Genomic DNA, 14,109 nt, shown 5'->3' with positions numbered 1-14,109 from the left:
GGACTGTAAAGTAAAATGACTATCAATATTGTTTTTCTATGATCTTAGCTGATTCAGGATGGAGTTGAAGATACCGAGGACCCAAAGGAGACCCCAGCCTAAGATCCCCCATACGTTACACAGAACACTAGATGGAAGTTAATGGACTGCTTTTAAGTCAATGGGAGCTACCATGAAAAATAAGAAATTTTAATTACTTCTCAGTGTGTGTATTTTCTTCACCAAAAGAAAAATAAATTTTAAGTGCATCAACCCACAAAATGTTTGGGAACTCGTTGCTCCTACCAAAACATGATGAGAATTTACTGCAACAGATCTATGTTAGCGTGCCGATGCGTGACATCAGCACACGTGCCAGCAAAACCAGCACTACAGTGAGATCACGACCACCTCTCATGGCAGTCACAAACCATTCTCCTCTACCATAGATTCTTACTCATGAAACAGATCAAGAAATATTCTCTGGTGTATGGCTTTTCTTTTATATAAACCAAACCTAAGCGACTTCAAGCAAATCTAATTTACCTATTTTTAAAGACTCTCCCCAGCCCTGTCCCCAGATATATCTCTCTCTTAAATCTAAAATGTTTTCTGGAAGAAAACTAGCTAAGGAAATTTTTTAAATCTTCATTAAAAATTCAAGAATGGCTTAATAGAGGAATAAAAACAAGAGATTAAGCATTATTGAATTAAAGTAATTAAAAGTACAAAAATTGCTTTGGTTTAGACTCATGTTATTATAAAGAATATCAAAAATACTATAACTGCCTTAGACTTATTCTTTCTGGTACATGACTAAACTTTCAAAGCCCCTTTTGAAATTAATTGTCTGAAAGTCCAATTCAGCTAAATAAACTTCAGAAAGGCACTCTTATACTAAACAATACCAATTCTGAGCACTTACTATACCACATTTTAACAAACCTAAGAAGCCGTTAATTGTAGGACAAATCATTATTTTATGTATCACTAAGAAAGAAAAAAGCTGTCAATTAATGTATCATCAACCCAACCATGTACTCAATAGCAATGATGTGAAAATGTGAAGAAAAAAGTACCTTAGAATTGGTGCAATACTCTCAAACTCCTACATCCATCTGATTTGGGCAATGTAGATATGATTTACAGTCTGCAGCAATCAAAATCACTGAAATGAAAAATATATATATAAAAATCTCTTACCTTCTGTGCTGCACTCAGGAAGGCTATCAGTGAGGGAATCCGGATAAGCTTCAGCGGGACCGATCAATTCAGAGCCATCATTGATTATCCCACCCTAAAAAGATTAGAATAATTGTGTTTTATGGTCAATATGACTATTTTAAAATATCAGTAATGAATGAATGATAATTATCACAACTATTTTATAAGAATTATAAAAATGTTCATCTATTAAACTAGATTACAACTGCTTTTAAAAAATCAACAGGAATAGCCATATTGGTTTACCAAAAGTAAAAAATGTACCACACCAAGGCAAGATGCTAACAACAAGGGAAACTGTGAGGGAGAAAGGTGAATATATGGGAAAACTCTATATTTTCTGCATAATTCTTCTGTAAACCTATACTGTTTAAAACTTTTTTAATTCAATAGGAATTTTATAATGTTTCTAATAATGTGTGGCTTTTTACAAAAGCATGTTATTTGAAATCTATCAAAAGTGCTCATCTTTTTAAAATGCAGAAAAAGAAAAAGCCCACCAGCTAAAGTGGGGGATGTTATTCAGTTTCTTTAGAGTCACTAGTCTTTCTAATTAGTGATAAATGATGGACTCCATTAGGGAGTCATTTAATTTTACCAAATTAAAAACTACCACATACTACACAGTACCTCAAGTGATCCAAAAAGTATATTTGAGAATCATTTGAATACAATGCACAAAAAATGAAATAAATGTGTTTATCAAGGAAACTTTTTTTAATATTTATTTGGCATATCGGGTCTTAGATGCAACATGTGGGATCTAGTTCCCTGACCAGGGATCGAACCCAGGCGCCCTGCTCAGGGTCTTAGCCACTGGACCATCGGGGAAGTCCCTACGGAAACATTTTTAATAAACATAAAACTGATTTATCCGTGTGACCATCATTGTAATTAAATATTTAAGTTTCCAAATTCATGCCTAAAAAGATTCTCTTACTTTGTGTACAACTAGAGACTGCTCTGTCAGGCAAGTGGTGTAGTGTGATTTTGTGCTGTGGCTTTATGGACTGAATGCTCTAAAGGCTTATAACCCTTAAAGAACTAAATTAATGGGCTTCCCTGGTGGCTCAATGCTAAGAATCCGCCTGCAATGCAGTAGACCCGGGTTTGATCCCTGGATGGGGAAGATCCCCTCAAGAAGGAAATGGCAACCCTCGCCAGTATTCTTGCCCGGGAAACACCATGGACAGAAGAGCCTGGAGGACTATGGTCCATGGAGTCGCAAAAGAGTCGGTCAGACACAACTTAGCGACTAACCAACCAACAATTAAAATAACAGCTCTTCTGCTCTTTAACCTTCCACCACCAGTTCTATACCCACAACACTATTACCAGGGTAGCAAAGCCGAAGAGAAATACAAGCCCCCTATTTCCTCTCTGGTTCAGCACTCAGAATTCAACAAGTATCCTTCCCCCAACTCTCAACAACATCTTTACCTCATCAAGTCTCCCTGCCAGTTAAAGGAAGAGAAATGTGAAATGGTCCCTCTCAAATTATCAAATTTTACTTCTTTGAGTTTTAAGTGAACTGAAACACTGAAAATGTTTGAGTTTTTATCACTTTATTGTATGTACTCAAATATTCAAATAACAGATTACAACTGACTTTTTCTCCAAAAAGTATAGTATCCATTCTACACTAAACAACATCCAAACCAAATCCTAAGGAAATCTGAAAGTATTTTGAGCATTTTAATAGACAAAGTTGATTTGACCTACAATCTCACGTAACAGAAGGTGCCTTTCAACTGTTAACTACCGCTTCCACTGCCAGGTATGTGACTTTAAGTTACCCACCTATAAAACGGAAATAACATGTATATAACTAACTCAAGGATTTCTCAGGACTAAAAGATTTCATGCATATAAAGTGTTTAAAACAATGTAAATACTCAGTAAATGATTATTTGTTATTATTACTAGCTAATATAAAATCTGCTTATAAAAAAATAAAAACAAAATACTAAAGAATACAAAAAATGTTTTAGCTCATAATCCTAGGGAAATTTTACTTACCTAATTTAATAAACAATTTAATAAAAAATAGATAATAAAGAATAAATCTGTAATGAAACAATAATAATAAAAACTGAGAGGAACTTAAGTAGTAGGAAAATATGCCACAATTCTATTTTAAATCTTCACTTCAAAAATAACCTTTGAGTGTTTCTGAATATGTAGTAAAAAGAAACTCTTATTATACAGCATCTCAAAGGTTTTGATTAATGAAGAGTCTATTTGGAGGTGGGGGAGGGGAGTTCAGATGTGCTAGAATATCCAAATATGGTGGGAAGTTAGCAAATGCTCTCCCCCCAGAAGGCAATGACAAAGCTAGAGAAAACTGTCAAAGCAACCATTCCAGAGCTCTGGAAACTGACAAAAAACACAGGGCAAATGAATAAGTGGCTACTCCTGAAAAGCTAAAGAACCAAAGGTAAGAACTGAGGGAGTCTGTGGCATTCTTGCCTGGGGTTGTTTCCATCTTCCATCCCATCTGGGTTGCCATAGTAATCATACAAGGGAAGACAAACCTTAAAAACTAGCAGATTCACTTGCAGATGAGGCTGGCATGATTCAGATTCAAGCAGAGAAAGAGGTCCACTCCAGTGTCATCAACAATAGTAGTCATCTCAGTGCCAAACATGGCAAGAACATAGACTCAGTAGCAGCACAAAGTTGCAGTTAGCAAAAGACCAGACATTAGCAGGAAGATCCAGAAAATGGCAGAGCTATTAAGGGTTCTTAATAAGCATTTCCACCTATCCATGAAGGAAAAACCAGAGGGATCAAGCTATCTGCAAATCCCTGGCAAACCATGAGAGGGTGCACATGCACAGAGGAAATTCAAGAGATCCCAGAGGAAAACAAAAGCCAGAGCAAACTTAAAACATGCCTGAACTTTCAAAACACACAAAGAATCATCACATTAAGGGAGAAATAGAATGAAACAAAGTGCACAAGCAAAGAACAATCACTGGCTGACCCAAGCTATGCTTACACAGGGCTAGCCAATACCAAACCAGGTTTAAAAATACAATAAAGATATTATGTTGAGCAGAAATATGAGCAGTCACACACTGTACATCAAACAGACTCCATAGATTTAGTACAGACATGTTAGTAAACACACTGATAAAACTACAGCAAGAACCCTCAGGGGAAAGAAATCAGAGTACAGATTCACTGTATTATCCAAACTTTTCGGTCTTCAACAACAAAATTACAAGACATACAAAGAAACAGACAAGTGTGATGAAGAGTAAATACACAAAATGTGATATATTCAAATCCACTTCACAGAATATTATTCAACCATAAAATGGATTTAAGTATCGATATATGCTACAATACAGATGAACCTTGAAAGCATTAAGCTATGTGAAACAAGTCAGATGCAAAAGACCACATATTAGATGATTCCATTCATGTCCAGAATAGGCAAATTCATCAAGACAGAAAGCAGATTAGTGTTTTCTACACGTTGGGGTAAATGGTGTAGGAAGGGTGAACGCTAATGGGTATAAAGTTTCTTTGTGTGTTCAGTTGCTCAGTTGTGTCCCACTCTTTGCCTTCCCATGGGCTGTAGCCCACCAGGCTCCTCTATCCACGGGATGTTCCAGGCAAGAATACTGGGTGGGTTGCCATTTCCTCTTCCAGGGGATCTTCCTGACGTGGGGATCGAATCTGCATCTCCTGCATAGGCAGGCAGATTCTTTACCACTGAGTCACCTGGGAAGCCTCTAAAGTTTCTTTATGGGTGATAAAAATGTTCTGGAATTAGGTAATAATAATGGTTGCCTAACCATGTGAATATACTAAAAGAAAAACACTGAACTGTACGCCTTAAATGGTGAATTTTACGTTATGTGACTTGATCTCAATTTTTTAAAAAAGTACCAGATTAAAATCCTGGAGTTGAAAAGTTTAATAACAAAATTTTAAATTTACTAGAGAAGTTCAACAATAGATCTGCTGAAACACAAATAATCAATGAGCTTGAAGATCAATATAAACTATCCAATATGAAGATCATAGGAAAAAAAGGAACAATAATAAAGAGAATCAGGGAGAGCTGCCAGACAATATCAAACATACCAACTAATAGTACCAGAGACGAAAGGGGGAAAAGGGCTAAAAAATATTTGAGAAGATGAGGGCAAAAAACTTCCCAAATTTGATTTTAAAAAATTAATCTACAAATATAAGAAGATAAACCCAAAATAAAATAAACAGAAAGAGATCAACACCTAGTCACACAATTGAAAGACAAAGGCTAAATTCTGGAAGAAGTAATAGAAAAAGAAATATACAGTGGAGCCACAGTATAATTAACAGCTGACTTCACATAAAAAAACAATAAAGGACAAAAGACAGAGGAATGATAAGCTCAAAGTGCTAAAAGAAACACCGTGGGACCTCCCTGGTGGCAAGTGGATGAGAACCCACCTGCCGATGGTGAATTTTACGTTATGTGACTTAAATCTCACATAAAAATCTCACAAACCCAGGGCACATGGGTCCAATCCCTGATCCAGGAAGATTACACATGCCGCGGAGCAACTAAGCCTGTACACCACAACCACTGAGCCAGCACTCTAGAGCCCTCAAGCCGCAACTACTGAGCCCACGTACCGCAACTACCGAAGCCTGTGCACACCCAGGCCTGCGGTCCACAACAAGAGAAGCCACCGCTATGAGAAGCCCACAAATCACAGTGAGGAGAGGCCCCTACTCACGGCAACCAGAGGAAGCCCGCGCAAAGCAACGAAGACCCAGCGTCAAAAATAAAGTAAATGAATTTTTTATAAAAGAAACATGTCAATCGATAATTCTCTATGTCCAGTAAAAAAGAAAGAGAGAAAGACAGAGCTATGTCGTGTCCGACTCTTGCAATCCCATGAACCGTACGTAGCCTGCCCGACTACTCTAGGCTACAGTTTACTGAGGGTAAAGGCACACCCTTGCAAGGGACAGTGCCGTGAGTATGACGTCCAGCATACAAGCTGAATGGACTGCAGCAATGACCACTGCTGCTGGGACAGCTGCAACCGGTTATCTAGCTTACAAAAGAGTTTAAAGATCATCACAACAAATCTAGGGTAAACCCTCTCATCCAGAAAGACAACATCAAGGTACTACATGCTTTTGACATGGAAGATTTGGCAGATAAAGCTGTGTACTGACGACGCTGCTGAAGGTCCCAAATAGTTCCCATTCTGTGATGGATCTGACACAAAACACAATGAAGAAACTGGAGACAATATGGGGCCTCTGATCATTAAGAAAAAAGATACTTAAATGGATGCTTCTGATGCTGTAGACCAACTTGTCCGAGTGTTTCCTGACTCTTGAATTAGAACCACCACCACTTCTGTCTAATCCAGCTCCTCTGAGTTCTAGATGTGGTATACTGCAAACTACAGCTCTCATACTCACCACATCCACCTTTTATGCTGAACCACTGTGGTGCACAATTGTTGAAACCAAAAAAAAAAGGAAAAAGGAAAAACCAATCTCATGGCCCGGGGGTTACTTTGGTCCTGTAAGGATCTGTTTCTTTACATTTAAAACTGACATTATTATATAGTTGTATGTCAAAGCTAATGTACTAAATTATTCTTAAAATTTTAAAAAAGATGGGGAAATAAAAACATTTTCAGATAAGGACTAGAGACTCTATTACTAGCAAATCTGCCTTACACACACAAAAGAAAACTACAGTCCTCCAAGCTGAAAGAAAAGAATAACATATGGTAATTCCAATCCACCTAGACAAATAAATAACACCAAAAAAAAAAAAAAAAAAGAGAGAGAGAAACAGGGCAAGTACAAAGACTACATATATATGTGGTCTTATTTTTTCCTCCCTTAACTTTTTAAAAAGACACTGTAACACTGTATTGTTCTGTTTATATATGAGGTATCAGTTCAGTTCAGTCACTCAGTCCGACTCTTTGCGACCCCAAGGGCTGCAATATGCCAGGCTTCCCTGTCTATCACCAACTCCCGAAGCTTGCTCAGACTCATGTCCATTGAGTCGGTGATGCCATCCAACCGTCTCATCCACTGCCGTCCCCTTCTTCTCCCGCCTTCAATCTTTCCCAGCATTGGAGTCTTTTCCAATGAGTCAGTTCTTTGCATCAGGTGGCCAAAGTATTGGCTTCAGCATCAGTCCTTCGAATGAATATTCAGGACTGATTTCCTTTAGGAAGGACTGGTTGGATCTCCCTGCAGTCCAAGGGACTCTCAAAAGTCTTCTCCAACACCACAGTTCAAAAGCATCAATTCTTCAGCGCTCAGCCTTCTTTATAGTCCAACTCCCACATCCATACATGACTACTGGAAAAACCATAGCTTTGACTAGATGGACCTTTGTCGGCAAAGCAATGTCTCCACTTTTTAATATGCTGTCTATGATGATAATAATAAAAAATAAGGAGTAGATAGAGCAAGTTTGCACCATAAAGCTCTACTTTACTAGAATTTAGTATTCTTCTCAAGTAAATTGTCATAAATTAAAATGCATACATGAATCCCTAGAGCAAACAGTAAGAATATAACTTTTAAAAGCACATACATAAGGGACTTCACTAGTGGCCAGTGGTTAAGAACCTGCCCTGCAATGCAGGGGACCTGGGTTCAAAACCTGGTGGGGGAGCTAAGACCCCACAGGTGGCGGAGCAACTAAGCCCATGCCCGTAACTACTGACCTGGGTGCCACAACCAAGACTTGGTACAACCAAACAAATAAGTTTTTTTTAAATAAAAGCACAGAAAAAAGAATTTAAGTGGTACAATAAACAATACCTATTCAATACAAAAGGTGGCATAAAGTAGAAATGAAAAAACAAAAAATATGTATGACATATAACAAATAGCAAATGACAGACAAAAATTCAGTCTTATCAATAATTGAATACAAAAAGACTAAATACCACATCAACAACAGCAGTTCTCAGACTAGATTAAAAAAATAGGATCAAATATACATAGTGCATGTAAGAGTACTCTTTAGATTCAGTTATACAAACAGATTGAAAGCAAAATTTAAAAGAAAAGTACATGCAGATTGTAAGAAACCTAGACTGCCTGTATCAAAATCACACAAAACAGACTTTAAGACAATAAACATTACTAGAAAGAGGGACATTTCGTAAGATTAAGTAAATCATTTCATCAGGAAGATAGAACAATTCTAAACATACATGCACACGCCAAAAAAGGCCCAAAATAAAGTAAAAATCAACATAACTGAAAAGAAAAATAGAAAATTCAACAGTAATTAGAGACTTCAGTACCTCAATCTCAATAATTGCTAGAACAACTAGACAGAAAATCAGCAAGGATAATGAAGACAGTACTATCAACTAACTTGAATTAATATTTACTCCACCTGAATTAACAAATGTAACTCCGCCTGATAACAGAATATGTCAACATGTCACATTCTCCAGGGTAGAGCACATGCTAGGAAATACATCATGTCTCAATAAATTTAAAAGGACTGAAATCATACAATGCATATTTTCTGATCACAACCACAAGAAAACAAAATTAGAAATCAGTAACAGATGAAACTTTAAGAAATCCACAAACATTTGGAAATTACAGAACATATCTCCAAATAACCAATGAGTCAACAGAAAAATCATAAAAGGAATCAGAAAATACTTGAAACTGAATAAAAGTGAAAATAAAAAACTTATGAGATGAGGCTCAAACAGTGCTAAAAGGGAAATTTATAGCTGTAAATGCCTATGTCAGACAAGAAAAACCAAAATCAATAACTAAAGCTTCCAATTTAAGGAATTAAAGAATCAGATAAAGAGCAAAGTAAATCCAAAGCATGCAAAAGAAAGGAAATATAGTTTAGAACAGAGATCAGTGAAATGAAATAGAAAAATACAGGGGAAAAAAAAATATCAATGAAACCAAGCCGATCCTTTGAAAAGATCAACAAAAATACCAAACTGTTAGCTAGATGGGTCAAGAAAAAATAGACACAAATTACCAAAATTATGAATGAAAGAGGGGTATGACTACCATTCCTATAGGAGTTAGAGACATTGTAAGTGAACAGTATGAACAAATCACAGAATTCAAAAGAAAACTCTTAGTAAAACACAAGTTACCAAGCTGTATCAAGTATCAAACAAAAAGAGAAAATTAGAATAGACCTATACAAGAAAATAAACTGAATTAGAATTTAAAATCTTCCACATCAATTCCACTCCTAAGTATATACCTACGAGAAACAAAAAATGTCCACATAAAAACTTATATGCCAATATTTCTAATAGCCATCATTCATAGTAGTCAAAGGAGACAACAACCCATATGTGCATCAACTTGATGAACAGATAAACAAAATGTGGTATATCTATGGATCCACACAGGGAAAATTATAATTAGTATTTAAAAATAAATTAAGGAATTAATGGATACTGGCTATAACATGGATAAACCTTTAAAGCACAATGCTAAATGAAAGAACAATTCCATTCATAATAGCATCAAAAGAATAAAATATTTTATATTAAATTTGGCAAAAAAAGTACCTTATACAGGAAAACCACAAACAGTGCTGAGATAAATTAAAGAATACCTAAATAAATGGTGAGTTATTTCATGTTCACAGATTATATTAAGATAACAATTCTCCCCAAATTGAACTGTATACTTAATACAATTCCAATCAAAATTTCCATCAGAATTTTGTGCTCACATGGACAAACTGATGTTAAAACATTTTATGAAAATTCAAAAGAATCAAAACTGCTGTAATAACTCAGAAAAAATACAAATAAAGTGGGATAACTTACACTTTTTCATTTCAAAACTTATTATAAAGCTACAGTAATCAAGACAGTATGGTATTAGTAAAAGAACAGGCACACAGATCAACAGAAGTTTATGTTTTTAGAAACTGCTTTCCAAAGCGACTTTCACCATTCTACACTCCCCAATAACGGAAGTTTGCCACCTGCAACAACGCACGGACTCGGAGGTCATGTTTGGTGAAAAAAGTTAGAGAAAGACAAACAGTGTTTGATATCACTTATATGTGGAATGTAAAAACAAACTAATGAATGAAACAAAAAAAGGAAACAGACTCACAGAGAAACTAGTGGTTACAACTGGGAAGAGAGAATAGGTGAAGAGCAAAATAGGAGCAGGGGACTAAGAGGTACCAGGATATACTGTACAGCACAGGGAGTATAGCCAGTATTTTACAGTAACTATTAATAGGGTACAACCTTTAAAATTGGGAACCACTATACTGTACACCTGAAACTTACATAATCTTGTAAATCAACTATAACTTTAAAATATGTACATATATGAAAAAAAAAACTTTGTTGTGTGAGAAAACAAGATAACATGGTGAGTTTTGCTTTGTTGCTTACTTGGGAGTTAAATAACCTTCTAAGACCATATTTACTCATCTCTACATTAAGAAACTAAGCATCACTGTTATGATATTAAATCAGTATACTTCTCCCACCAAACACACTGCTTAGGATATTTCCAAGATGTTCTCCAAGACTAGCTTGACCTTTCTTAAACTGCCCAATTTTTTCTTCCTCTTCTTTTGTTTCTCATTTCACATAACCCAAGAATAAGTATCTTTCAGCAACAGTTACAATGAGGAATTCCCAGATCCAAAAGAAACAGAATGAACAGCTTTTATTTTATTTAAGTTATTCAAAATCTACGATCTGATCTCTATATTCTTTTTTTAGCCCTTGGTATGTGTTAATTTGCAAGATTGCCTTTCATAATTTCTATAAAGCAATATTCTTCTTGCTTAATAATGCTGTCTTTTTCTATAAGCACAGATTCCCTGCCATACAGAAACAGCTGTATTTAGCAAACAGCTAATAGTGTATCAATTTGATTTGGTCTTTTATCCTAAACATATGCAGAAGCCAATTCATCATCTCAGCCCAGTTTGCAGAGTAATGAAAAATTAAGCAACAAAGTCAATCAGCAAGAATCTTATTACCACAAACTTTTCTACTATTATTTCTAAATCACAAGTTTGTAATGTCTTTCAAAAGATCCACTTCCTTCAGCAAACTAAAATAGACCATAAAAAATAAATTCCTTTTGTAGATAATATTCTTCTGTAAGATCCTCATATACCTTGCTGGCTGCATGTTCTAAGAAATTACATTTATACAACGGAGTAGATTTTTAGTTAAAGAAGGGAAAAAATAATTATGGCACAATCATATAGCTTTAGTCTAGAAAGCTAAATGTAACAGAAAAATTAAGACATTAATACTGAATAAAGACATTGATATTAACCGACAACTAGCAAAAATTCAATACATAATAAACTAGAATATTATTAGTAAAAATGATAATGAACCCAGAATGAAGGCATCTCATGTCAAGAAACTTAAAATACTAATATCCAAAGATCTCTGGTAATACAGTTTGTACTAGACTACTTCTTTAAGTTGTACACGAACTATTTTTGTTCTATCTTTACACAAATTAGTCTAATTAGAAAAAATTTAATATGGACTTACAGTGGTTTCTATCCCCAAAAGAAGTCTGTTACTGAAAGAAACCTCAAAAAGTGAAGATAACTACTGGAGTTTCATGATATTTAAATGTTTTAATGTATTTCAATTATGATGAATTAGATAATCTCTAAGCCCTCTGCAACAATTTTCTTAAATCAGTGAATCACAAACTCTATATATTTCCACAAGAGAAATAGAAGACATGCCAGACACTGTTATTTACTATTAATTTCTAGTTATTTTACTGAATGATGAAATTTAAAAGTAAATGACATTTTGTTTGGGGGAGAAAAAAAACTTAAATCTTGCTTTACTACAAATCAGAAAATAAAGACATTTAATAAGATACAAAATATTTCAGAAAGAACACCAAACCTTGAAAAAATCTTCAAGCTGTTTACTGTTATAAAGGGCAGGAATGTTGGCAGAGAACTGCAGCAGATCTTCAGCACACTGCCTCCTCTCTTCAATAACAGTTTCATCAAATCGTCCTGGAATTAAATAAGAGTCAACACTGAAGGAAAGAAAGATCAAAGCTGATTTGCAACAGTTGAGCTTCACAATGAGAAAGCTATTTGCTGTGGTCATCACGCAGTCTTCTGAAGTCAAATCCAGTCTCCATAACTGGAATCACTCGTGCTCCCAGCAGGGAAGAAAGTAACGTTTCTGATAAAACAGGAGGCAGAGGTGTCAACTAGCCAATAAATAGTGCTGTCATAATCTACAGACTGTCAATACAAAAACTTACCATTTAAGAAGCTGGCAATTTGAAACTCAAGTTGAAGAGAGAATTATAAAGAACTCAAACAGTTTTCTACAGTAATTTAATACTGCAATTACTCATATCATTTTCCCTTTCCCACTCTTTTTTGATTTATAAAAGGAGTCGAAGAGAGGAAATTATGAGAACATCTGTATGGCAGTGGGGTCAAACACCTCAGCTTAAAGCAAAAGCTTTCAAGCCAATTTCCATGTGCGACGCTGTCAGTGTACATAAAGCATGCTTGTGAGAAAACAGAGAACCCGCACGGCGCAGCGAGCTCCGGTTTACAAGGTGATTGAAAGGTGGTTTTCATAGAAATTTTTTTAATGATATATACAATTTGAATGCTGATAAGACATTTTCAAATATGAGCATTTTGTACTACTCTTGGATAAGATTACCGGTTGGCATTTGTCACACGCCATGTATCATACTGATTGCAATTTAGGTTTAAAAAACTACAAAATCAAAAGAGTAACACATCCCATACTTGACTGGCTTTGAAAAATGTTAATGAAAACAGAGGCATAAAGAGATTCTTAGTTATAGGCACCACAACTTACTGGAAATAAGTCAACTTCTTTGCAGTTATCACAGAGCCGCAAATGAATGAAAGGGAAGAAAGAAACAAGACGGATTAAAACAGAGCCCTCAGTTGCTTTAATCAAAGCATTAAATACTGTACATCCGCGAGTACAGAGAGAAAAGAGGTCACTTTTATACTGCCACACTTCTTCCAATAGCTTACTAAGTACTTAATATAACAATAAAGTAAGGAAATCTGTTTTCTAGCAACTTTTTAAAATATCACATCTGTTTTCCACTCACTCAGAAACACAATTAATGATTAAATTTTGGTATGTTAACTAAATTTGTGCCAAATCCCTACTCTCCCTATTGTTTATAGGGAAATTTGTTTCAAAATGCTCAACTCGATTGTGAGAGCACAGAATTACAAAAAAAAAAAAAAAAAAGATGTTCTAACCTAGGAAACATCACACATCTAATCCAACATACTTTAAAACCAGCACTTACATGTAAGATTACACTATCTCCCAGCTGACAAACTCAACAACCAGACTTTGTAGAAAATAACTGAGGTTCAAGCTTGTTGATTTTAATCATGACATCACCTTAAAATGGTTAACAACAGAAAATGAACAGGTTTTTAAACAGAAATAGAATAGAAATGGTTATATATATATAACAACAGAAATGGGTGTGTGTGTGTGTGTGTATATATATATATATATATAAAACAACAGAAATGGATATATATATAACAATAGAAATGATTATATATATATAACATTAGAAATAGTTATATAGAAAATGAACAGGTTTTTACAAGTCTATGAAGTGTAAATAAGTAAGGTAGTATGACAAAAACACTGCTTCTGCTGCTAAATCACTTCAGTCATGTCCGACTCTGTGCGACCCCATAGATAGCAGCCCACCAGGCTCCACCGTCCCTGGGATTCTCCAGGCAAGAATACTGGAGTGGGTTGCCACATCCTTCTCCAATACATGAAAGTGAAAAGTGAAAGTGAAGTTGCTCAGTTGTGTCCGACTCTTCGCGACCCCATGGACTGCAGCCTACCAGGC

The 14,109-nt window shown here is 35.4% G+C and overlaps 1 protein-coding gene and 1 pseudogene across 5 annotated transcripts in view; one reads left to right on the top strand and one right to left on the bottom strand.

Annotated features, from left to right (window-relative positions):
* Positions 1-14,109, bottom strand: part of RPS6KC1 (ribosomal protein S6 kinase C1) — a 228,572-nt gene that overhangs the window by 165,791 nt on the left and 48,672 nt on the right. For 4 of the 5 annotated variants that reach the window (XM_025285451.3, XM_006054056.4, XM_006054058.4 and 1 more), the window contains 2 exons: positions 12,117-12,232; positions 1,183-1,276 (listed from right to left, as the gene is read on the bottom strand). In XM_025285451.3, coding sequence (XP_025141236.3) covers positions 1,183-1,276; positions 12,117-12,232 — 210 coding nt within the window. The remainder of the gene's footprint in view (positions 1-1,182; positions 1,277-12,116; positions 12,233-14,109) is intronic. The other variant, XM_025285452.3, reaches the window with a different exon arrangement.
* On the top strand, positions 4,321-6,504 carry LOC102400091 (annotated as a pseudogene).

Source organism: Bubalus bubalis, chromosome 5, assembly GCF_019923935.1.
Source record: "Bubalus bubalis isolate 160015118507 breed Murrah chromosome 5, NDDB_SH_1, whole genome shotgun sequence".
Taxonomy (NCBI): domain Eukaryota; kingdom Metazoa; phylum Chordata; class Mammalia; order Artiodactyla; family Bovidae; genus Bubalus; species Bubalus bubalis.
The sequence above is the reverse complement of the archived record's forward strand: the minus strand, read 5'-3'. Positions and strand labels throughout refer to the sequence as shown.